This window comes from Mycena indigotica (genome assembly GCF_014461135.1).
Source record: "Mycena indigotica strain 171206Taipei chromosome Unknown Mind.scaff0007, whole genome shotgun sequence".
Taxonomy (NCBI): Eukaryota; Fungi; Basidiomycota; class Agaricomycetes; order Agaricales; family Mycenaceae; genus Mycena; species Mycena indigotica.
The window spans coordinates 2,336,955-2,360,412 of record NW_023503006.1 but is presented as its reverse complement, the minus strand read 5'-3'; the positions used below and the strand labels follow the sequence as shown (position 1 = coordinate 2,360,412).

General features: G+C 51.3%; 13 protein-coding genes across 13 annotated transcripts; 9 read left to right on the top strand and 4 right to left on the bottom strand.

Annotated features, from left to right (window-relative positions):
- Nucleotides 1-141: 141 nt before the first annotated feature.
- Nucleotides 142-1,164, top strand: MIND_00850000 (uncharacterized protein; the record flags this gene model as incomplete). The annotated part of the gene is made up of 2 exons (XM_037365163.1): nucleotides 142-811; nucleotides 860-1,164. The coding sequence occupies exons 1-2, from the start codon at nucleotides 172-174 to the stop codon at nucleotides 1,162-1,164; spliced, it is 945 nt and encodes a 314-aa protein (XP_037218405.1). The 5' UTR covers nucleotides 142-171.
- A 29-nt stretch (nucleotides 1,165-1,193) lies between these two features.
- Nucleotides 1,194-1,845, top strand: MIND_00849900 (uncharacterized protein; the record flags this gene model as incomplete). Its single annotated transcript, XM_037365162.1, has 3 exons — nucleotides 1,194-1,295; nucleotides 1,342-1,527; nucleotides 1,579-1,845. 3 exons carry the CDS (start codon nucleotides 1,194-1,196, stop codon nucleotides 1,843-1,845), a joined length of 555 nt encoding a protein of 184 aa, XP_037218404.1.
- An 84-nt stretch (nucleotides 1,846-1,929) lies between these two features.
- On the bottom strand, nucleotides 1,930-2,757 carry MIND_00849800 (uncharacterized protein; the record flags this gene model as incomplete). Its single annotated transcript, XM_037365161.1, has 4 exons — nucleotides 1,930-2,140; nucleotides 2,192-2,343; nucleotides 2,388-2,537; nucleotides 2,587-2,757. The coding sequence occupies 4 exons, from the start codon at nucleotides 2,755-2,757 to the stop codon at nucleotides 1,930-1,932; spliced, it is 684 nt and encodes a 227-aa protein (XP_037218403.1).
- A 47-nt stretch (nucleotides 2,758-2,804) lies between these two features.
- MIND_00849700 (uncharacterized protein) lies at nucleotides 2,805-3,496 on the top strand (the record flags this gene model as incomplete). The annotated part of the gene is made up of 4 exons (XM_037365160.1): nucleotides 2,805-2,851; nucleotides 2,900-3,027; nucleotides 3,076-3,203; nucleotides 3,251-3,496. 4 exons carry the CDS (start codon nucleotides 2,805-2,807, stop codon nucleotides 3,494-3,496), a joined length of 549 nt encoding a protein of 182 aa, XP_037218402.1.
- A 523-nt stretch (nucleotides 3,497-4,019) lies between these two features.
- On the top strand, nucleotides 4,020-5,708 carry MIND_00849600 (Phosphatidylglycerol specific phospholipase C; the record flags this gene model as incomplete). Its single annotated transcript, XM_037365159.1, has 7 exons — nucleotides 4,020-4,169; nucleotides 4,220-4,638; nucleotides 4,691-4,709; nucleotides 4,754-4,851; nucleotides 4,897-4,933; nucleotides 4,986-5,174; nucleotides 5,229-5,708. The coding sequence occupies 7 exons, from the start codon at nucleotides 4,020-4,022 to the stop codon at nucleotides 5,706-5,708; spliced, it is 1,392 nt and encodes a 463-aa protein (XP_037218401.1).
- Nucleotides 5,709-5,866: 158 nt separating this feature from the next.
- Nucleotides 5,867-7,229, top strand: MIND_00849500 (Cyclin N-terminal domain-containing protein; the record flags this gene model as incomplete). The annotated part of the gene is made up of 6 exons (XM_037365158.1): nucleotides 5,867-6,054; nucleotides 6,099-6,180; nucleotides 6,227-6,512; nucleotides 6,559-6,604; nucleotides 6,651-6,838; nucleotides 6,889-7,229. The coding sequence occupies 6 exons, from the start codon at nucleotides 5,867-5,869 to the stop codon at nucleotides 7,227-7,229; spliced, it is 1,131 nt and encodes a 376-aa protein (XP_037218400.1).
- A 74-nt stretch (nucleotides 7,230-7,303) lies between these two features.
- Nucleotides 7,304-8,686, bottom strand: MIND_00849400 (MBOAT-2 domain-containing protein; the record flags this gene model as incomplete). Its single annotated transcript, XM_037365157.1, has 3 exons — nucleotides 8,658-8,686; nucleotides 7,635-8,605; nucleotides 7,304-7,584 (listed from the first exon to the last, which is right to left on the bottom strand). Exons 1-3 carry the CDS (start codon nucleotides 8,675-8,677, stop codon nucleotides 7,304-7,306), a joined length of 1,272 nt encoding a protein of 423 aa, XP_037218399.1. The 5' UTR covers nucleotides 8,678-8,686.
- A 162-nt stretch (nucleotides 8,687-8,848) lies between these two features.
- On the top strand, nucleotides 8,849-10,255 carry MIND_00849300 (NAD(P)-binding protein; the record flags this gene model as incomplete). The annotated part of the gene is made up of 10 exons (XM_037365156.1): nucleotides 8,849-8,962; nucleotides 9,021-9,214; nucleotides 9,268-9,303; nucleotides 9,359-9,368; nucleotides 9,421-9,477; nucleotides 9,529-9,535; nucleotides 9,584-9,780; nucleotides 9,830-9,961; nucleotides 10,013-10,099; nucleotides 10,148-10,255. 10 exons carry the CDS (start codon nucleotides 8,849-8,851, stop codon nucleotides 10,253-10,255), a joined length of 942 nt encoding a protein of 313 aa, XP_037218398.1.
- Nucleotides 10,256-10,394: 139 nt separating this feature from the next.
- On the top strand, nucleotides 10,395-12,575 carry MIND_00849200 (Cytochrome P450; the record flags this gene model as incomplete). Its single annotated transcript, XM_037365155.1, has 14 exons — nucleotides 10,395-10,596; nucleotides 10,652-10,749; nucleotides 10,798-10,829; nucleotides 10,876-10,950; nucleotides 11,115-11,317; nucleotides 11,368-11,429; nucleotides 11,483-11,588; nucleotides 11,638-11,651; nucleotides 11,698-11,874; nucleotides 11,923-11,992; nucleotides 12,039-12,063; nucleotides 12,109-12,225; nucleotides 12,278-12,433; nucleotides 12,482-12,575. 14 exons carry the CDS (start codon nucleotides 10,395-10,397, stop codon nucleotides 12,573-12,575), a joined length of 1,431 nt encoding a protein of 476 aa, XP_037218397.1.
- Nucleotides 12,576-12,586: 11 nt separating this feature from the next.
- On the bottom strand, nucleotides 12,587-13,476 carry MIND_00849100 (Nickel/cobalt efflux system; the record flags this gene model as incomplete). The annotated part of the gene is made up of 5 exons (XM_037365154.1): nucleotides 12,587-12,718; nucleotides 12,770-12,887; nucleotides 12,936-13,237; nucleotides 13,294-13,397; nucleotides 13,446-13,476. The coding sequence occupies 5 exons, from the start codon at nucleotides 13,474-13,476 to the stop codon at nucleotides 12,587-12,589; spliced, it is 687 nt and encodes a 228-aa protein (XP_037218396.1).
- Nucleotides 13,477-13,648: 172 nt separating this feature from the next.
- MIND_00849000 (RNA-directed DNA polymerase from transposon X-element) lies at nucleotides 13,649-14,140 on the top strand (the record flags this gene model as incomplete). Its single annotated transcript, XM_037365153.1, has 1 exon — nucleotides 13,649-14,140. One exon carries the CDS (start codon nucleotides 13,649-13,651, stop codon nucleotides 14,138-14,140), a length of 492 nt encoding a protein of 163 aa, XP_037218395.1.
- Nucleotides 14,141-20,037: 5,897 nt separating this feature from the next.
- MIND_00848900 (Nickel/cobalt efflux system) lies at nucleotides 20,038-20,723 on the bottom strand (the record flags this gene model as incomplete). The annotated part of the gene is made up of 5 exons (XM_037365152.1): nucleotides 20,038-20,135; nucleotides 20,177-20,249; nucleotides 20,302-20,404; nucleotides 20,458-20,543; nucleotides 20,592-20,723. The coding sequence occupies 5 exons, from the start codon at nucleotides 20,721-20,723 to the stop codon at nucleotides 20,038-20,040; spliced, it is 492 nt and encodes a 163-aa protein (XP_037218394.1).
- Nucleotides 20,724-20,799: 76 nt separating this feature from the next.
- Nucleotides 20,800-22,541, top strand: MIND_00848800 (MADS-box domain-containing protein; the record flags this gene model as incomplete). The annotated part of the gene is made up of 3 exons (XM_037365151.1): nucleotides 20,800-21,178; nucleotides 21,227-22,299; nucleotides 22,344-22,541. 3 exons carry the CDS (start codon nucleotides 20,800-20,802, stop codon nucleotides 22,539-22,541), a joined length of 1,650 nt encoding a protein of 549 aa, XP_037218393.1.
- Nucleotides 22,542-23,458: the final 917 nt, after the last annotated feature.

Sequence of the window (23,458 nt, the reverse complement as noted above, 5' to 3'; positions counted from 1 at the left end):
GGGTGACGAAAGGAAATGATATACCCTGTAAAATATTTTTGTATGTATCCTACATGGTGGGCACTCTTGAAATCAATGATATCTCGTGACACAATATCATTGGTCATCAACGGACGTGACGAGAAAAATCATCCTTCCAGCCAAAACTCACTCTCAGTTCATGTTGTACTTATGTGGGCGAGAGCCAGATGCTCTATTGCGCGTATGACGGCTTCGAGCTCAGCAATATCTACCCTCGACCCTGCGAAACTCAGAGCAAGAGATTTTCTAGACCTCTCATCTCTCAGACGTTTCCTTGTTGCGAAAGGCTCTAAAACTGAGTGTCGCTCCATGCTCTACTATCAGCAGTCACAGAAAAATATCGTTCCCTTTCCGCCGAAAACGACTGGATTTCTCTACTACTACCGACCACCGAACGGTACCTCCGTTGCTGGCGCTCTGCGTTTCCGTTGTGTCAAACCACAGCAAGATCCCCAGGATCACTTTGCAACTGGTACCGACCTCATATTGGAGGATGGGCATACCCCATGGGAGCTTCCTCCAGCTCGGTTCGCCCGAACGCAATTGCCCGCATTGCGGAGACTTCTTTTGGAGGACGGGTTAGTCACCCTTGCAGAATTGGCCCACTGCCGAGAAACTATGGCGTTACGGTTCCGGACACGTCTGCATTCGTTCAGCCAGCCATTCGTCACGGAATTTGGCGTTAAACATCATCTACACATCTTCTTCGCCAACGGCGATAGCGAATTGTTGTGCCTTAGGGGCCCGTTCGTAGACCAGATCAAGCAAAAACTGACTTGGCCCTACCAAGGTGCATTTTCTTCTCCAAAACTCTGGCATTTTCATTGACCTGGGCCAGGCAAAGCTCTCGTCCGCTTTGAGCTCTCTGCTCACCCGTCACACATCGAGGACGGCAAAAAATATGTTGTCATTCGCATCATAAAGATGATTTCTCCGCCCATGTTGAGGATTTCCAATTATTTGGGCTATCTTCCGCCACCTGTGGAAGGCGAGCTTGTTATGCGAAGGAGGAGGAAATCGCCGCTTGGGAAGGAGATGGTCAAGAAGGATTTAATACCTTGGGCAGTCAACTTGAATTCTTCTACTGATGTCGGGAGAATATTAGCAAGACTTTTCAGTGAAAGCGGGGAACTGAGTACATAGACCATGTACTCGTCACACAAAGGTCACACATGGCTGAGACTCCTGCTCTTGACGACAAAGGTCGATACGAGGTCCTCAAGGAGGCGTTGAAGGTCGCCTTGCCAAAGAAGCGCGCAATTGACCAACAGCTTGTGTGTGCCTCCTGTCCGCTTGCTTTCCCATCTCAATGACTACTAGGCGCAAATTGAAAGCCAAATATACGAGCAAGAGAAAACATACCTGACCGAGACCGCATTGCACAATGGGGGAAATATAATCATTGGGTTCGAGGGGTACCTCAAGAACTCGAACGCCACTCGCAGGAAATACGACGTTGCGGATGGGGAGCGATTGTTTTCCAACAGCAGTCTAACATATGCTAAAGTGAGTTGTCCAAGTCCCAGGACGATACACTCTCACAATGAGCATCTCTAGTCGCTTGAGCTACTCCACGATGGGGAAGACACAGACGAGACTGGGCTATTCAAGCAACCGAGCACACCCGGATTGACGACTGTTGTTGTTCCCCCAGCCACAGGCCGCCACGAGATGGACCAGTCGCAGTTGAAGAAGCATCGAGACCGCGAGTATCAGCGAAGGAAGAGAGCCAGTGCGAGTGCCAGCCAACGGGACACCAGTGATGAGGAGACCATTCCTACTAGCTCACGGAGAGCAACGAAGAAAGCGCGCATGGATGAATGAAAAAGTGCGTTTGCCCTATTATTACCTGAACTCCAGGGCTGATGTGTGCTTATAGCTGTAATCTGTATTCTATTTGTGTACCATCTAGAGTCCCAACGAGTCCAATAACTCCAGCACACCCGTTTCATCCATTCCACCTCCGTCAGGATCTACCGCTTCGATACAGCGTGCAACGGCGATGGTTTCTTTTATTTCTTTCGTATTTATCCAGACTCGTCCATTGACGCCAGTTGCGATCTCGAGGTGAAAACGCCTTCCCAGTAGCTCGACCAGGAAATGGTCTGGATTCAAGAGTCTTCCTCTTGCTGTCAGTAATGGAATCTTGCCAGAGTCATCGGGAGCTCACGATCTACTCATCCCCAGGCTACAGCGGACCATGAAACCACCTTTCAGTTCTCCGAACCCAGCTGCCTTCCGAGTCTGAGCATCAAAGCATTCAAGCTCTGGCTCCATATCTTTATGCGCTAAGGAGACACGAGCGTAAACTAATGTGCCGATCTGTGTGGCCATAAGCAAGGACAATATGCTGTAGCTTCGCTTACTTTGAGATTTGGTTTACTCCGTTTTGTTACACCCTCGAATGCCAGACCATCCAGTGAAGCGGAGTGAGCCGAGCCAATGTCGACGCGAAAGCCCTCGCCAGCCTTTTGTACAATGACACCGATTACGGATTCTTGCGCGGCTGGTACATACTACACTGATGTTCAAACTTGAGCTGGTTCAATGAGCACAAAGGCGGACTCGTCTCGAGTTGTTTTCAATCCACCACTTGCTACGGTTGGTGGAGTGGTGTAAAGACCCTGCTCGCGTCGCGATTATAGATGACGACGCTGTTTGAAGTAGGCCTGGCCCTAATTTGAGGTTGACATGTTGTGCAGGTACTATCTGGCCTGGGAGGACAATTTCAGACATGGCAGTCAGGTTGAAGAGGCGTCACGTTCAATTCTCTTCATCGTACCATGACGACCCCGCTACTAACGGAGTTTCCTGAACTATCCAGTCTCTCGTGAGCAATTCACAACTTAAAATTTACAATCTCTGAAAGGCTTACTAGACGAGAAGATCTAGAGGATTTACTGTCCGATCCTGTTTACTTCCAAGCCATATTTCACTCTCTGTCGCGCGTCAAGGCCATGTATCAGGCGCAAGCGGAGTTAGGAATGGCTAACGAGTCCATCGCAAGTGCGTTGGCTATCGTTGCTTTACGAGTTCCTTCTCATAACTCTCCAGAGCGCAATCTATCCTTGCAAGAGCCCCTCCATAGGCTGCGCACAGAAACAAAAGAGGCATTTGACGACGCGAAAAATCTAGAAGAACGCTGGAAGGTTGTTGAGAGAGACCAGCGGGAAGTCTATCAGGTTTTGGACACCTTCGGTTTGACGAACCTTGGCTAATATTCTCGCAGCGATTCAGCCCCCAGTTTCTGCTGATGCGACTAAAGCATAGTAAGACTGCGCAAGACGATGCGTCCGAAGAGCTTGCATCATCCTTTGTTCAACAATCTGCGAGTGTGGGCGGTACAGGGACGCCAAACGGGAAGGAGGTCGATGATTTCATCAAGGAGTACAAGGAGTTGAGAAAAACATATCACAAGAGAGCGATGTGGGAGGATCGCTGGTCATCAGGACAGGTTCACTGGAGAGAGGATTGATTTGGTATAACATATAACAGGTGCGCAATTCTCCCTCGCTTTCAAGTCGTAATGACGAGAAAGACAGCATAGCATGTTCAACTCTTGTATTTTTAGCCCACTGACTGGAAACTCTTCTGCTTCACGTTCCTATCGACTGGCCATGTGCTAGGTCGACCGTGATGACTTTACGTACCTTCAACGTTCGCACTCTCTCGTCAGGATGTTGTTGCTCCAAATGCGGACGCTCAAATTCCCCTCATATCTGCTGCTGTCTTTTGGTAACTCGTTTTTGATTACGCTTTTGGCTCATTCGCAAGTTGCAATGATCAAAGTGGCCAGATTTTCATGAGCAAGGAACGACAACCCAAACTGGGATGACGCCGCCTTCGATGTCGGGCCGTCTGGCTTCGCACTACTCATCCACGCGTCGCCACGCACGTGCGATGTAATGGCCTTCCACTATTGTCAGTCAATGGAACCCATTCACCCAGCAAGATAAAGTCTCTGTGAGTCTGGGACTGGAACCAACGCATTTCCCACTATGAAGGCAAATACTACGGCTGCTTTCATTGGCAGCTTGCTCGCCACATCGATGCCTTTTGCGCGGTCTCCAGAGGTGGTCGACGCCCCACCCTTCGGATATACCGCCGGATCGCCAGCGTCAGTCGCGAATATGAAGGAAAAGATCAAGGTTCTCGGCTAGTCATGCATTCCAAGTGGTGTCTTACATAGCCATGGCAGCACGTTGTCTGGGTCCTCCTCGAAAATCGTTCCTTCGACAATCTCCTTGGTGGCTTAAATCGTCCCGGGCTCGACAACCCTATCAACGTCGGTGATGTTTGTAATCCTGTTGATGTCACCAAACCCAATGGCGCCACGCTCTGCACGAGGTCCAAAGATTTCGACTCTGTGCTAAACGATCCCGACCACAGCGTAACCGGAAACAATTTCGAGTTCTATGGTCAATTTGCGCCAGATAATACGGCCATCCAGAACGGGACTCTTGTCGCGACCAATCAGGGCTTCGTCAACAAACAAACCATTTCGTATCCGTCCATAGGCTCGAGCCTTGCAGCAGCGCAAGTGATGGGCTACTATAGTGAAAGCGAGATTCCGACAATCGCCGATATAGTGGACTCTTTCACGACATTCAATTATTGGTAGATCAACATTACCTCTTGTCGCCACTTGAATGACTCCATTCTTTTCCAGGTTCTCATGCATTCCTGGCGTAAGTGCACAGTCTTCATCGGCTTTCCTTCTCACGCTATCAAGCCCACCAACCCCAATCGTGCCTGTGCTACTTCTGGCACTTCTGCGGGCCATGGTTCTAATGACGCCTCATTTACAGTCGCTGGACTAACTCAGAACAAGTAATATCCTACTCAGTTCTATCTGCTCGCTCACCTAATTGTCAGCATTTTCCAAACTGCCACAGCGCATAACATCAGCTGGGTATGTTGCGATGTGTTGGCTGTGATTGAACGCTAATCTACTGTTTCTGAAGATCAACTATGACGGTACTAATGGTGCTTTCGCCCCGGATGCCTTGTTTTATGCATCAGTCAAAGCCCACTCAACTGCCAATATCGTTCCCATTGAGAATTTCTTCCAAGATGCCTTCCTTGGACTTTTGCCCCAACTCTCGTACTTGAATCCTTCGTGTTGTGGTGTCAACACAAATTCTATGCACCCGGTCAGTATCCATTCACATACGAGGATTGGAATCGTGACTGACCCGAAGGAATAGGACGGAAACGTGTCATATGGACAGGTCTTTACTAAGCAAGTTGTCGACGCCGTGAGGCAAGGACCGCACTGGAATGACACGTTAATCTTGCTCACCATGGACGAGAGCGGAGGTTTCCATGATCACGTCCCTTCTCCACTTGCAGTCCCCACCGATAACCTGAGCTATACGGAGACCAAGAGTGGCCAGACCTATACGTTCCACTTCGACCGTCTGGGTGGTCGCATTCCCACTTTCTTGATATCGGCGTACTCGCCCAAGGGTCATATCGAGAACATGGGGACTAACCCCAAGACGGGGGGTGTCGAAGCTTACAGCGCGACATCAGTGTTGAAAACACTCGGACTGCTATGGGATTTGGACGACCTTACGCCACGTGTCAGCAATTCTCCTACATTTGACCATCTTATCGGGCCAACGATGCGGACCGACGTGCCGTTGATCTTGACCCCACCGTTACCATTCCCCAACGACACATGAGTTAGGTGGAATTTTTGGTGTACTGGTTAGCCCTATGTACAAAGGAGCTCCATGCAATGTTTGAACTCGTTACTCGACCAAGGTCGTGTAATTCAAAGCAGAACTTGAAGATGACATGTGATCGTGACTGTGTGACTTGAAATTTACTGCAGCCAGTCATGAACCAATCTCGCGTACAATCGCCAGCACCTCACTCTTCTTCTAAATTCTTTCATCCCTACTTTACTCCAGCAGAGACCGAATATCTTTCGGAGAAACAACGCGGAAAGCTGTCCGTGACGCAGGAAGAACGCGTGAGGCAAAATGCCTGCAACTTCATTGATACTCTCGGCGCACGCGTTGGATTGTAAGGACGCCTTATGAATGTGCTTCTTGCTCATCTATCCGTAGCCCGCGACGGACGATTGCAACGGCGCAAAACCTGTACCACCGATTTCATCTCTTTTTCCCGCGTAAAGACTTCAACTATGTCGTATGTCTTCTCCCTTGAGCGAAAGGGTAGTCTCATCCGAAGAAAGGAGGTTTCCCTTGCTGCACTATACGTTTCGACCAAAATGCATGACACCTTGAAGAAGACGCGGGAGCTGCTAGCAGTGTCTTATGCCATCCGTTTCCCTGAGTTGGTCGCGAAATCGAAGCACCCAGCCGGCATCGTTGATGTGGACAGCATGGACCCTACCATCGTCGAGAACGACAGGCAGAGGGTGTTGTCTATTGAGCGGTTACTGCTGGAAACTATCTGCTTCAATTTTACGTCGCGGATGCCCTTTCCGTATGTAATCAAGTTGGGCAAAGCATTTGGAGGTGCGTGCTGTGCGCTTGTAGACGATTCCATAGTCATATCTGCTAGCCAGCAAACAACTAACCAAGCTAGCCTGGCGGCTGACGATTGATTGGTCAGTTTTTCCCCCCTGGTTGGCATTGTCAATGAACGAGCACTAGCCATCGTACCCTAGTACCGTTGCAATTCCCCCCTCACATCGTGGCTCTTGCTGCTCTCTATAGTGCGGCCTTGCTCTCGTCGTTTGAACAGCCAGACGGGGATAAATCTGCCCATGAGATTGCGGAGGCTCTGGGTAGGAACGGCGACTGGGAGGAAAAATATCAGGTCCAGGTGGATGATCTTGAAGGTCTGTTCATGAGAACTATTTTATTCACAGCTCAACTCATTATCGAATAGCCATTGCGCATACCTTGTTGGACATGCTAATTCAAGGGGCCCAAACACAAACACTCAATACTTCACCCCGCACGCCCTCATCACCGTCCACAAACCCATCGCCTCGTACTTCACACCCTCTGGTTGAACCACAACCATCGACGATCCAATGGAATACGGATCAGCTCATACGATTAAAAATTGCGTTACGAGCAGCTGAGCACCCGCAAAGGCAACGCCAGCCTCTAGGAAGTGCAGACCCGAGTGCGCTTTACAGCGGTGACGACATTGACTTGTTGGGAAGAAGTGAAGGGACTGTCAGGTTCTTATTTGGCCCTCCAGGTACAAGCGACGATTTTTAGGCTGGTACAGATTATAGATTTGGTTCTTACATTGTGTATCGCTATTTGTGTACATTATAGTGTGGGTGGTCATGCTAATGGCGCCTTCCAAATCCGAGAGCTGCGAGACTAAGACGAACGGGGCTCAAGACTGGCGGAATCACCATTCCGCCTCCGAACCCCCGGATCATCCAGGAGTTGACCAGCATTTGGCCAGCACCAAATATTACTAGGTAGACCCAGAGGGTACCCCATCGTCCTCCGACGCGTTTGCCTGTAGCAATACGCCATATACGTTCAGCAACAATTAACGGCCCCTGTAAAAAGAAGAAGAACGTGACCGTGTGGTCAATACCTCGACCCAACGCATACGCCGCTGGAAGAACATGTCAAGAAGGGCACAGACTGACATTCCACAAAACGCACCAAGTTCGTGATAGAGGCCAGAAGCCAAAAAGGTGCCAAATACAAAGCCGAGGTCGCCGGCAATCCAGCGGCCCGGATATCCGCCATAAACGAGGAATGTCCCGCGTAGCCATTGTTGCCATTGACGGCTCCAGAGCTCATGGAGAGAGCTTGCACGCCACGGGTCACCGATTCCCGGTGGCCAAGCAGAAGGCGGGGTGTTGAAAATCAACACGCCAACGAAGGTAAACAAGTCGTAGACCATCCCGAAACCGGCAAGCATGGCGCTACCAGTCAGGATGTGAATAGTGGTTGAAACAACATAACGAGGGACAATTGGTAGTTCCGCGTAAAAGATCGAGCCACCTTTAGTCTCTCCAACCCCGGGGAATATCTTTATGGCAGACTCTAGCAAGTCGAGTAATAGGAAGTTGGTTAGAAATGAGGTGGCTGTAGCGCGAAGGAACGCGTGTCGCTCTAGCGGACGCGTGTGTGGAGGAATATAAGTTCCTTGGGCGAATTTCCAGTGTGGCCCACGCATCGTATGAATGAGTTCGGCAGCATCGGAGATCCATGCGGGGAAAATCGAGGGCGACCGTGTTTCTCGTTCATGATGCCCATTCGCGACTTCTTTGCCTTTCTGCTCGCCAGGTCGCTGCTCCCCGAGCTTTAACATTCCCTCTTTAGTGAAGGCATACTGCAGGCTTTTGGCTATGATGACTTCAGCCAATAGAGCCAAGCCCCAGTCATACACATTTAGTTGGGGCACGTTGGCAGTGAAGCGGAAGCCCGACATGAGGGCTGAGGTGATAACAGTCGGGAGGAGCAGGAGGCGGATCGCATGTGTGTCTTTCCGTCTCGCAAGGAAAGCGAGAAAGACGATGGGCAGATATAAGCTGAGTAGTTGTGGGGCGGTTGACCACGTTATTGGAACGCGGTCCTGCGGTCGGGGTATTACAACGCGAAATGCGCGTATTGATCCTACTGTGACTCTGTGGATGGGATACTCAGTCTTGAATGGGGAAGATAGACACTGCGGCGCACTCTTTCCACAACATGGCCATGGACTCGCGTCAGCTCGCGTGACACCAGTGACAAGATATTGCCCACGCAATGTGCCATCCCTCGGATCAGGATTCACGCTCCAATCATCATGATGATGCGGCTCTTGGAATCTATGGAGGAAATTCTCCTAGAGTGTGTAAGACATAACCTAACGACGCCCAGTTGCATCCATGGGCCTTCTTATCTCAGGCTTGAGCCAGTCATTTCCTCCAAAGTCCAAATTCGCTGTGTCCGATATTCCTGACCTGTCAGATCAGGTCATCATCGTGACGGGCGCTAGCACCGTCAGTCAACACTCTCAAAAGAAAATAAAGAAAGGACGACTGACCACGTTTATTGCAGGGTATAGGCTTCGACACTGCTCAGGCTCTCTTGGAGCACAATGCCAAAGTGTACATTGCCGCACGCAACGAAGAAAAGGCCAAGGCAGCGATCGTGAAACTCAAGCAAGAAACTGGAAAAGACATCGTCCACTTTCTTCTTCTTGACCTCGCAGACCTGCATTCCGTCAAACGTGCTGCAGAGGAGTTTGCTCGGTTCGTGCATATCCATCCATTGTACCATGAGCGTCCACTGACATGTACTGTAGCAAGGAGACCCAACTTCATGCTCTCTTCAACAACGGGTGAGTTTTAGACGACCATCGAATTTACCCCTCAACTCTCTCTCTCTTTCTTCAGCGGTGTCATGGTACGCGTTTCTCTTGTTGTTTTGCCACCGCCCATCACTGAGTCGCTGTTAGGTGCCGCCCGTCGATCAATTGACCACCCAAGGCTACGACTTGCAATGGGGTACAAATGTATGTCAAACTCAACTCACTCGCTCCAGTTCAAGCTGAATGAAACGACAGGTGCTGGGTAGGACCTAATCATTTCACGAGAGTCGGCTTGAACTGTTGCCTATAGGTCATTTCTACTTCACCAAGCTGCTTCTTCCTATCCTCACAGCCACGGCACCCACGACTCCGAGCAAAACTGCACGAGTTATCCACACGGCCTCTTTTGCATCTTATATGCCTTCGCGTCTCGACTTCAACACTTTCAAAGACAGTCCTGCACGCAAACGGATGGGTGTAAACAATCTCTACTCTCAGAGCAAACTTGTGCGTCAACGTTTCATCGGGTTCCTTCGCTGTGGCTTATGCTCTACAGGGAAATGCCATCTTCAGCAACGAGTTGGCGCGTAGATTTCGAGGCCAAGGCATCGTCTCGGTCGCTGTCAACCCAGGAAATCTCAAGACAGAACTGCAGCGTCATTTGGGTTCCATCGGTCAAATGATTCTCGTGTGTTGCCGACTTGAGAATACTTCCAAGGTTGTCTGATCTGATCTTCAGAACACTATTTTGTATCCAGCACCATTCGGAGCTCTAACACAACTTTGGGCTGGGACAACTGATGCCGGAATGGAACTCAATGGCAAGGTATGTCGGCCCTAAGGTTGTTGCTTCCTTGATCTAATCAAAAGCCAGTTCGCAGTCCCGTGGGCACGGGTTGGTCCTATGCCATACGGTGCCACCGACGAGAGCGCTGCCAAAGCATTGTGGGACTGGCTGGAGGAGCAAGTAGCCAATGTCTAGACGGCTGCATGATTTTTGACGTGTCAATTTATTCGCTATTCTATCTCACAGGGCTCTCACTTCCCACTTCCCTGATTCGTTGCAAGCCTCTTCGTCTTTCACACGACATTGGACCCGACGTTATCTCTCTATCCTCCATATGGACTCTCAAAGTGTCCGTTCTCTAGCCCTTTACTCTTCTGCGGGCTTGGTCGTTGCGTATTGCGTGAACAAGCTGCTGAACAGCAAGACCAACTTGCCTTACCCCCCAGGGCCTCGTCCACTTCCCATCTTGGGTAACAGCCGGCAGATTCCCGCATCTTCCCCATGGTTTACCTACCACGAATGGGCGCAGCAATACGGTACCCTTCCAGCGCGGGCTTGGTATGCATCGGTAATACTCACCTCGACTACAAGGGCCCATTGTGCACTTGAAGGCGATAGGCGAACATATATTAGTCATCAACTCGGCCAAGGTTGCGGATGACCTACTGGAGAAGCGTTCAAACATCTATGTATGCTTCCAATCTTCTGCGGATTCAGTATTTCAGACGCCTATCCAGAGTGATCGTCCTGATATCCCTATGATCCAGCTGTAGGTCGCTTTTTGTCAGCTTTGGCCCTGCTTGAACTTTGGATAGGATGGGATGGGACTTCAACATTGGCTTCATGAAATACGGCGACAAATGGAGAAAATACCGGCGCCTCATGCACCAGTATTTCCGTCGGGACGACGCACCGACATTTCGTCCTGTCCAGTTGAAAAAAATCCATGACATGCTGCGCAACTTGCTGTCAACACCCGGGAATTTTCGCGACCATATCAAAACGCAAGTATTCGATGCTCACTTCACTTCTTGGAGCTTGACCTTTGCTGCAGTCTCGCTGCGGCCATCATGATGGCGAGCGTGTATGGTTATGACATTCAGCCTGTGAACGACTCCTTTGTTAGCCTCGTTCGGGCGGCCGTAGAACGGCTCGGAGAGTCTGTTTTTCCAGGCGCCGTTGCCGTCAACAAGTTTCCCTGGCTGCGTCATTTTCCAGGCTGGCTGCCAGGTTTTGGATTTCAAAAGTTTTGCGCTGGTGCGTCTAGCTCATTTTGGTGTGCTGAAGTGAATCTCAGTGATCCCCAGACACCAGAGTTATCAACACCCGAATGAAGGAGGTACCATACGAGTTTGCAAAACACAACATGGTCTGTTACTGCTCATAACATGTGCTCGCATCTTTTGAGGCCGTCGCCATTAGCTGGAAGGAACAGACACGACCTCCGTTGTCGCTAGGATCCTGATCTCAGGAAAGCATGATGACAATGTAGAGCTCATCCAGGGCGTTGCAGGTCTTGCCTTTGCTGGTACTTGGGCTGGTGCTTGGCAGTCTATCAAATACTGATTAGATTTTAGCTGGCGCCGATACTGTGAGCATACAAGTCAAGTCATTGCCACATTGACACCGATTCACAGACAGTGTCGGCTATATCCACTTTCTTCATGGCGATGGCTTTGTATCCTGAAGTCCAAGCAAAAGCTCAACGCGAACTCACCGCCGTAGTTGGAGCCCACAGATTGCCGGAAATTTCCGACAGACAGCGTCTACCATATGTCGACGCGGTGTACCGAGAAGTACTACGCTGGAGACCGGTTACATAGTCACTCTCCTCGCAAGAACCTACTTTAATTTTCAATCAGGTTCTGCCCTTGAGTGTCAGTCATGCAACCTCGAAGGACGATGTTTATGATGGCTACTTCATTCCAAAAGGTGCAAGTGCTGTGATCCCATTTTTAAGAGGACTTATTATGTCAAGGAACCCAAGTTGTTGCAAACATCTGGTATGAATATTTTATACTAGTCGAACCACTCGAGCGAAAAACTAGGTCCATGTGTCACGATGAGTCTATCTATGCAGAACCAGACAAATTCAAGCCGGAAAGATTCCTCGATGACGATGGGGGGCTCGTGAACGATCCTCGCATGAACATTCTTGCCTATGGGTACGCCAGTTCCACGACGTGTCAGCATGAACAATTCCGAGTCGTCTTTTAGCCATGGTCGCCGCATCTGTGTGGGCCGCCACATGGCCGACGAAACAGTTTGGGCAGTCATTGCGTCAGTGCTGCATGTCTACGAAATCGGCAAAGTCAAAGACCTGTCTGGCAATGACATCGACATCGTCGTCCGATTCTCGGGCGGAATCGTCAGGTAAATTGTCCACTCATCCTAACTTGTAGCACCGCTCAATATACGTAGTCACCCAGAACCATTTCCGTGTAGCATTACTCCGCGTTCAGAGAACGAAAAGCAGCTTGTGGAAGGCACGATAGCGGCCGTCTACGACATTTGAAAACACATGTATTATGCATTCGGACTTGGATGCTGTGCCTGGACTGTGCGCTTTCCGAATCGACGAAAACCATACCACCCAGCAACAACCAAAACAAAGGATCCTACGATGGCTATCCCAATCCATCCCGACTGCTCATTGGCCTGGAGTGATTTTTTCAACGTCGAAAGTAAATGAGTTTCATCGGCACAAACCTGAGCCCATCCTCTCCACCAACTCCCAGCTAGTCCGCCCCCGTTTGGATCGTTCGCAGCTTCTTGACAGCGCTTGCATTGTTCACCGATCAGACCCATAATAGTGATGAGCGATATGCTTGTCGAAATTCAATGACAATAACGGTGAAGCAAGGCCAGCTCAGACCTGAGGGCAACAAGAATACTGATGAGGGTGAGTATAATGCTGAGATTTGACATAACGTTGAATTTCAGTAGACCCGAAGTGCCGCCAGGGCTGGCCCCGTATGGTGGTGAAGTATCTTGGTCTAGAGTTTTGAGTTGGGTCTCAGCTGCAATGCCTTGGGCGGTTGGTGGCTTTTCTGCTGGAGGTTGCTGTGCAGAGCGTTCAAAGACGGTCCATCGTCGCTCGGCAAAATCGGTATATGAGTATAGCATAATCACTGAATCCGTCGAGTCGATCAAGGACATTCCAGCAGTGAAGAGTACCTTCAACTTGTGGTTAATAATGATCATCGACAAATTTGGGAAGATGTTTGACTCACTGGAAGCACTAAAATTTGACTAGAGGGTATAGACGATCCATCGGTCTGTCTGTGGGCAAGTGCAGAAACACTAAGAAGGGCAATAGAGGAAGCAGTATCGAAGCCTTAGGGTTTATCAGGCTGTGCGAGTACTGAACAAGTCTAAGTGGTACCTAGGCCGAATAAAACCCCAACAGGATACATCTGAATCGAGCACAGTGAGATTCAAGAAGTTAATAGGAAACTTCTTGGCTTACGACCACATCGTGGGACTCTGATCGACACTCAAAAACTTGCTTGAGTGGGTGCATTGGAACCACGGAGGGGCTGTAGCTACAGGCTTTACACTACCTACGTACACAAAACACCTTTAAAAATGGCGAATGCGAGGGGTACAAACCTCTCGAGGAGCGGAACACCAAGCGCGACGAATCCAGGGCCATCACAGGCCCAGAAGAAACCAGCGACGAGGGCAAACTCGCCCAAAGAATACGTATACATGAACAAGAAACAGCTATACGAGTGTGGACAAGAAAAGGGAGCATGGGAGACAGCCACGGCGCACGACGCGTGCGAAGGGCTGCACCAAAAAGGTGCGTTCATCACCGACTACGAAGAGGGCGTCACCCCCAGTGTGCAACAAATTGCGATGACGGTGCTGCGAATGGGGGCGGACCTACAGAGCCGCGACGTCAACATGGCCTGGTGCTGCAGGGCAGTGGCGAGGCTATTGGACGAGGTAGCGAGAGACGCGGCAGAGGCGATAGACAGGAAGATGAACAGAGTGCTCGAAATTCTCGAGGAGGCGGAGGGAGGTGTAGCAGGGGGAGACGCAGCAAAGTGGGGGAGACGGGGGGGGAAGGAATAGCGGAGGAAGTCAGAGGAGCAGCAGCAATGCTGACCCGCACGATGGACGAGCAGAAAGAGGGGATGGAGGAGTTGATGAAGCGCATGGAGACAACGGTGCTAGAGACGCTGGAGAGGGCGGAGGAGACGGGAAGAGATAAGGGGGCGCAGGGGGGGTTCGTATGCGGCGGCAGCGGCAAGGGCGAGCGTGAAAACGAGAGACCAAATGGAGATGATAGGCAGAGCAAACGAGAGGGAACAGCAACTGTGGATAGAAGGAGCAGCGGTAGAGGGGCTATCGGAGAAGGAGATGGTGGAAAAGGCCAAATACGCGATCGAGTTCGCAGCAGAGGACGAGAAGGCTCCGGAATGGGTGAGAGTACTCGCGGCGAGGAGAGTAAGGAACGGGGCACTGCTGCTTAGGATGGCGTCCAGAGAAGCGGCGGAGTGGGTGAAGGAGAGAATGGGAAGGTTCAGCACGGGAATGGGGGGAACAGCAAGATACCGAGAAAGGCTATACGAAGTCATCGTGGAGTTCGTCCCCAAGACCATAGCGCCCATCAGCGAGAATACTCTCAGGGAGTTAGAGGACAACAACAACATGCGCGAAAACGACATCGGAATGGCGCGGTTTATCAAGCCAGAAGAACGACACAGGCCAGGGCAGAAAGTCGCGCATATGATAATGGGCTTCCGCAGGCCAGAGGCAGCAAACCGGTTCCTGGCGCACGGCATGTTCGCAGAGGGGAAGAAGGTGCAGGGACGCAAACTGCTGGCGGAGCCGATGAGGTGCCTCAAGTGTCAGAAAATTGGCACGGGTCACGTGGCCGCGACGTGCCCCGCGAAAGACGACACGTGCGCGAGATGTGCAGGAAAACACAGAACGAACGACTGCACGGCAGGGGAAGGCGAGAGGAAGTGCGCAAACTGCGAAGCCGCGGGAGACGAAGCGGGATGCAGGAACCATGGGACAGCAGATCGACAATGCCCGATATTTGAAGAAAAACTCAAGAGCGCGCTAGAAAGGAACCCTGACGCAAAGTACACATTCTTCCCGGTACCGGAAGACAGATCAACGTGGCTAGAGATCGGGAAGAATACGGTGGATGAGGAGAGGGAGCCAGACTGGAAGACCATACTGAGGACGAGAACGAAGACCACGGGGCCAACGCAGAACGTGGTGAGCGAGATACAGAGAGCGATGACAAGGGGCCCGAGGCCGACAATGCAGAGGGGGCCAATACTCAGGCAGTCAGCGATCACGGAATACGGGACGATGCAGAACGCGGGCTCGTTGGGGACCGGGAGCATGATACTGAGTACGAATGCAGGAGAAATAGAGCAGGAACCGGAAGCGCTGGGAGAACAATGAATAACAGAGAAGAGGTCAACACAAGCGAGAAGAACAAACTAACACTTTGGCAGCAGAATGTAAACAAGTCGTTGGACGCGCAGTTGGATCTACTACACAGGATGGACCCGAGAAGGTACGATATGGCATTAATCCAAGAGCCGTACTTTGACCACTGGGGCCTTTCGAGGGCGAACAATCATTGGCACACGGTATACCCCTCAACGCACAACAAAACGCAACAGAGGTCAAGAGCGATGGTACTTATTAACGCGAAGATACCCACGAGGATGTGGTCGGGCGGTAACCATACAAAACCCAGACATAGCAGCGGTACAGATACAGGGCGACTTCGGAACTCTGAGAATCATAAACATATACAACGATATCGAGCATAACGAGACGGTCAAGGCCTTGCTGGAGTATATGGCGAGTCCGGGCGGGAAGATGGTGCCCGATACAGCCGCTGCGATACATATGGGGGGGAGACATCAACAGACACCACCCGGATTGGGAAGACGAAGCCAGGAACGCGCACCTGCTGAACGAGAGGGCGATGAACCACGCGGAAGCTTGGAGGACACTGGTGTCGATGTTTAGCATGAAGATGGCGCTGCCGAAGGGGATACCGACGCTGAAGGCCTTCGTGTCGGGGAACCACACGAGAGTCGACAACGTGTTCATATCCCCTGGACTGGAGCCGCACTTGGTAAAATGCGTGACGGAGCCGGGACAGCAACCAGTGAAAACGGACCATTTTCCTATCATACTGACGATCGAGCTACAGATACCGATACATCAACACCAGCCGAGACCAAAATACGCAAAGACTCACTGGGGACAATATCGCGCGAGACTGCTTATCGAAACTGCAGGAACTTCCGAGGCCAAGGAGTTACGAGGACAAGGAAGAGGCGCAAGAAGGACTAGAGGCAGTGGAGGGAGCCATCAGAGAGACCACGGAAGAGATGGTGCCCATGACAAAACCGTCGCGACACTGGAAGAGGTGGTACGGGAAAGAGCTGGACGAGATGAGGAAGGATAGCGCGAAACTGAGGCAACAATCGTACAGGTGGAGGTTCGAGGAACAACATCCAGTCCACGAGGAGGCGAAGGAGGCGAGGAGAAAATTTGCGGAGGCGGTGAAGGAGGCGAAGAGGGAAACGTGGGAGAGGTTCCTGGAGACAGCAACGAGAGAAAAGGTGTGGGATGTAGCGAGGTTCGCCAAAGCGAAGAGGGACGACGGGGGAGTGGCCAGAGTACCCACGTTAAAAGTGGGGGAGAGGACCGCAGAGGAGGAAGCGGAGAAGGTACGTTTCTTCAGAGCAGAGTTCTACCCGCCTGAAATGATCGCGCCCGCAACGTGGAACAACGAGGAATACCCGCAACCCAGATTCGAATTCGAGGCGGTTAGCGACAAGATACTAAAGGAAGCGATAGCCGACATGAAGCCGTACAAAGGGACGTACCCGGGGTCCCCCGCAAACTGCATCTTCAAGGAGTGCGAGAATCTGCTGGTGCCGTTCCTAGGACCGATATACAGGGCGATGGATAACTTCGAGTGGTATCCGGAAGGCTGGGCTGACACGATGACAATAGTGCTGAGGAAGCCAGGGAAGCCGGACTACTCGAAACCGGGGGCATACCGACCGGTGGTGCTATCGAAGGGGCTGGCGCGACTATACCACGCATGTAAGGCAAAACAGCTGACGAGAGGAGCGGAGTTAGCGGGGATCCTGCCGGCAAATCAATACGGGGCGCGGCCCGGAAGATCGACAACGGACGCGGTGCACAAGACAGTGTCAATCATCAAGAGGGCGTGGGAGAAAGAAGAAGTTGCCAGCATCTTGTGTATGGACGTAAAGGGAGCGTTCCCAAGTGTCGACTTGAGACGACTCAAGCACGATATGAGATTGCGGGGGGTCCCAGAGGGGTATGTGAGGTGGGTAGAAAGGAGATACGCAGCAAGAACGAGCAAGATGCTATTCGGCGACTTCCTGTCGGACAGCTACCACGTCAATAACGGGCTCGACCAAGGTGACCCGATATCCGGGATCCTATATCTCATATACAACGCGACGTTGGCGGAGATACCAAGACAGAGGAGAGGAGAACACAAGGTGCTTTTTGTGGATGATGACACGTTGATAACTACGGGCAGGGACTTCGCGAAGACGCACAAGAAAATCGACGACGTAACGCACAGAGACGGGGGCATAGTTCACTGGGGAGCGGAGCACAACGCGATATTCGGACCCGAAAAATACCAGCTGGTGGACGTGACGAGGAAAAGAGTCAAAAACCCAGCAGGGCAAGCAGGGACAAGACAGACACCGAGGACCGACATGACACTGGGCCAGCACGTGATAAAATCGGTGACGGCGGTGAAGTTGGTGGGCGTGCATATCGACAACGAGCTGCGATGGAAACAGCAAGAAGCGGCGGCTATAGGGAAGGGACAAGCATGGCTGGCGATGTTCGAGAGATTAGCGAAGGTGACAGGCGGCCTACCCCCGGTGAGCATGCGAAGATTATATCTGAGCATATGCGTGCCACAGATGTTATACGCAGCGGACGTTTTCCTCAACCCAACCGACAAGACAGCAACGGGGAAAGAACGGGAAAGAGGCGTCATCAAGAGGTTTAGGACGATACAAAGGAAGGCGGCGCTGAAGATTACGGGAGCGCTATCGTCGACACCCACGGAAGTACTGGACGTCTATGCTAACTTACTCCCCATAGAAGAGCTAGTGCACAAGGTCAGAGAAACCGCCGCGCTCAGACTAGCGACACTACCAGAGACACATCCCCTCAACAAAGAGGTACGAAGAAACAGGCCGGCAGACAGGAAAAAGGACCGCAGCACAATAACGGACCTGGTCGGATACCTCCCGCGACCGGCGAGGGAGTTCGAAATGATACAGGCAGTAAGGAACGTAGCGACGAGGGACGTGAGGGTGGAGACAAATATAGCAGGGAACAAGGAAGCCGCCTTAGAAGAAGACCTCAAGGACGAGGCAAGGTGGAAGATCTACACGGACGGGTCAGGCATAGACGGGGAGATCGGCGCCTCGGCGGTGCTGTACAGGGACGACAGGAGAGTGAAGACCATGAGGGCGAGGCTGGGAACGATGCAACAGCACACGGTATACGAGGGAGAAGCGGTAGGAAGCGGCATGGCACTGGAGATGTTACGACAACAGAGGGATGTGCAAGGCAAGGTAACGATAGCGATCGACAGCCAGGCGGCGATAAAGGCGGTTAACTCGTCGAAGGCCACACCATCGAGCTGGATGTGGGACAAATGGCACGAGAAGTACTCAGAACTAACCGACATTCACGCTAACATGGAACTGACCATCCGATGGACCCCAGGGCATATAGGGATACCGGGCAACGAACGAGCGGACGAGGAAGCGAAAAAGGCAGCGGCAGGCGACACAACGAGAGTGGGAGAACTGCCAGAAGAGTACCGACCGGAGCTCCCCCTCAGCAAATCGGCCACAAAACAGATGCTGAATGCCAAACGCAAAGCCAGAGTGGCGGAAAAGTGGAGGAAGTCGAAGAGGTACCAGCAGACCATGCAATACGACGCGAAGCTGGTCAAAGGCTCGTACCTCAAGATGTACACGAGCGTACCGAAATCGTACGCAGTACTGCTAATGCAACTGAGGACGGGACACTGTACACTGGCAAAACATATGCACCGAATCAGCAAAGCGGACTCACCGATATGCCCATGCTGCAGACAGGCCGACGAAACGGTAGCGCACTACCTATTACATTGCAGCGCACATGAAGAGGCGAGGAGGAGACTCTACGAGGAGGGGGGTAGAGACACAAGGGTCATAAAGAAGCTGCTGGGAGCGGGTAAGATGCTCGAACCGCTGATGTGGTACATTTACAGAACGGGACGATTCCGCGCGGTACACCGACACCTGAGAAAGCCATTGGACCAGAACGGCACTTACGGAGACGAGCTACTCGACCTCATTTCGAAACTTAAGATAGACGGGATGGAGGAAAAAGGACGACTTACCGACGCTGGCAAGAGAAGCAAGACCATTCGGATGAGCGGGACGGACGCGGAGGACGACATAGCAGCGGGACACGCAACGAAGGAGGCAGAGAGCAACGAGAGAGGAAAGACGATGAAGAAACGCGCGGAGGGCGCGCACACCCACACAATACCAACAACATATAATCACTACAGGACACTATTTCACCCACCTTCACGCCGCCGCCCCGAGCATAACGGCTGAAAGGGCAAGATACCGAGGGAAAGCGAAAACGAGCGGGCAAAACGTTGGATTTGCATAGCGCAAGGTGATGGCTACCATACATATATTTTGTAGAGGCCAAATAACGGGAATCAAAAAAAAAAAAAAAAAAAAAAAAAAAGTTAATAGGTAGGAGATTTACCTTCCAAGGCCAATTTACGAAGTTGATGATGGGCCCTAATAGCCTCATCATTAGCATATGGTTATGTTGGGGACTGGGTTCGGACTGTGAGTTGTCTTTGACCTAGTAAACCCGCCATTGGCAAGAGCTGACACAAATGGGCAAATTCAAGGACTCACCCGTCGTCTCTGCCGAATGATTCGCCACAGAATAATCGAGTTTGCAAGTCCGACGATAAAGAGAAATGTACCGCTCACAGCAGCACCTGCCAATGAGCAAGGCGAAATTCAGAGGGTCTTCACCTACCAATGATGCCGCCAACATTTCCCACACCGTCGAGGCGACTATAGATCGAAGATGATACGGCTAAAGCGACTGTCTGTAGTCGTGTGTCAGAATTATTTTGGTATCTTCAGTAGTGTTGGACGCACCACCGCTACGACAATAGTGCTGTGTCCAAGGGAGAAGTAGAGACCACAGGTTACAGGGAGTTGACCCATGCCCAATAATCCCCGGGTTGCATTATCGATTGCACTTGAAAAATTAATTCAGATTCAACCGGGTAGCAACTTGTTTGGATAAAGGACCTAATGTGATCGGCGTCAAGAGCTAATGATACGTAAGTGCAAGAAAGCGAGGAGAGCATGAGCAGACCATGCCTCAATCCCAATGTCTATTCCATTAGATAAACAGAGTGCGGTATATTATCAAGTCAACAGACCCAAGCTAATAAGGCAAGACTGAGAATGGAGGTGCGGCCAAAGAGTATGCCAGCGGCAGTCCAGGCAGATGCGTTGACCACCACTAACGATCCCAAAAGTAGAATTGAACGACCGAACAAGGTGAGTTGCATACCCAACCCAGATAAGCGATTGATGCCATCGTCGTCACAGTCACGTCACGTTGTGAAAGGAACTTTTCAAAACGCCATGACGGATGTAGCTCTCGAGGCCAACGTAGGCCCAGATGACCCTGCTTCTTCTCTCCGTGCGGCAGCCCTCTTGACCTTGAAGCGTCGCAAGCCAACCGACGGCCCTCTCCAACGACCTACTATCGACGACTCGTCTGTTCAGCTTGACTACGGGCAAGACGACATCAAGCCAAACCCCTCCAACGACCTCGAAATGCCTTCAGAAGGTCCGCGCGAGGAAGGCGAAATAAGCGACTCAGAAGACCCAAGCCTCAAAGTATCCAAGGCAATGCTTGTCGCCATTAAATCCGAGACCCCATTGCCAGACAGAGAAATACCTTCTCTCCCTCCCGGCGAGATTTTCCTCGACCCAGATCATGTTCGACCTGGTCTTTCTAGTCAGTGACTCGCAGTCAGTGACTCATTTCCTGACCTCACCCTCTCAGTGAACCAGGAACAATACGATACGGCTAAAGACATCGTCCTTGACCTTCTCGGCTGGGGTGTGCCTCCCGACTATCTTGTTGACTGCAATCTCAGTCGGGAAATCATCTACTACGTGTTCAGCGAATTGAACCTCCGCCTTCCCCAAAATCTTGATGTCACCGGTCTTGTCCAATACACTCCTGCCGTCGTGGCGAAATATTCTCGTCCGCTATCATCAACACAAGACAAAGCTTCTCCACTCCATCCAAGCCTACCAGCGAAACCTCTTGGAGGTCCAACCGGCTCGCCTCCCTCGACCCTGCACGATATAGAGCGACAGAGACGTCAGGAACTACTCGCTCGTAAAGCCGTTCAGGCTTCCCGCAAGATCAAGTCTTTGTCCGATTCGTCATCAACCGAATCATCCCATGTTCTAGTTGACCCGCTGGAGCAGGATGTTGAAATGTCACCTGCCGTTGCAACAGAAGCGGTCGACGATTTTCTTAAGACAATTGGAGAGAAAAACCCCGAGGTCGACATTAATGCACAACCAGTCGAGACCATGGATGTTGACGAAATTACTGTGACGACTGGTGCAAGCAGCCTTGCCGACGCAACGACTCCAAGTTTTCCACTGGCTGCTGAACAAATCGAGTCACCTCAGTCTACTTCTCAACTTGACCCGATTCAGTCCCCCGCCGAGCTTGACCAGACATTAGACGAACCCGTCCCGCAACAGCGTTCCTCACAACGTCGAGTTGGAAAACGACCAACTGCAGCCGATTTCGTCGACTTCGAATCAGGATCCCGGAATGGCACCATTCCAGCTTTGAAACGCAAGACGGCAAGTTTTGCGAGTGTGAGCAGCCACAGGAAGCTTGTCATCGATTTGAGCGACAGTGAGGGCGGAGACGATTCAATTCAAGACGTATTTGACGGAGAGGCTTCCGCTGGGTATATTTCACCCGCTCCAGCCCGAATGGGCGGCGCTACTCCGCCGGTTGTGCCAACGAGCTTGGTGGAAAAGGAGGAAGAAATAAGACGAATGAGGGAGCTTATTGCACAAAGGGAGCGAAGCCGTTTACAAAGAGCAGTTGGTTTCTTCTTCGGCATCGTTCGCTCTGACACAATTCATAGATGTCGCGGCCAATACCGGTAGACCCGGGCCGAGAGGTTGGCTTCATCAATACCTCCGACGCAAAGGGTATCCCCGCTCTCGATCTCATCAGCTTGAGCATGAATCATGAATTAGACTCCGAGACTCGATCTGCGACTGCAACACCCCCCCATATCGGTTCCGTTCAAATCTGCTTTGTCAGCGGACTATCTAACTGACATGTCGTATCCTAGAATCTGAGGGTTCAGTGACGACTAATGTTGTTCAAGGCACGTCTTCTCCAGGCCTACAGATGCTCCGAAACTCATTACCACGTTTGACATTTCATTCTGGCTTCTTCCCACTCGTGTTTCTTCATCTGGCTTCTCTCGCTTCCTCTTCTCTCGTCTCTAAATGGGAACCTTCCAGATTCGACGCATCCCGAGAATGACCCATTGGCAAGGATCCCAATATCACTTTGTCCCAATATGTTAACCTAACTTCCTTTTGCGTCAGGTTGCTGCCGTTGGTCTAGTCGACGTCGAATCGACCTCGGCAGAGGCGGAGGAGGTGCGTCCGGCGAGTTCGTTTTTATTTATTCTACCTGGTGGGTAGATATAGACGGATTGACTTTTTGCCTCAGGCTCAACAGCCGACCCTCCCAAAACGCGACGCAAGTCAGCCAGGAAGAAGCAAATTTAACCACTTTGTCCCATACGATTCTATGCTGTCGTCTTATCCTTTTCTCTTGGCATCTGCATCTTGCTCCAGCAATCCATCATCGCTATCGTTGTCTGCTTCCAATTCATTGTCTATATCCTCGCTATCTTCTACCACGGCTCCGTTGCCACTATCCTCTAAACTAGCTACCTCTAGGACTCTAATACTGGACCCGACCAAGACGATTTGCAAGTACGAAGTACCGGGTGGTGGTATATGTCGTGATAGTGGATGCAACGACCTTCATTTGGGGCAACCGGAGACCGTGGAGCTAACCGGTAAATGCGACACTCCTCATCTAATTCCGTGCTGATTGGTACGCCCTTCAGATGCCGAAGCCATGCAAAATGTTGTTCAGACATGAGTGGACGAAGGCTTAGACTTGGAGGAGGGAGTGGGGGAAAGCAGTGAATGTACTTTGTTCCTAGTAGCAGTG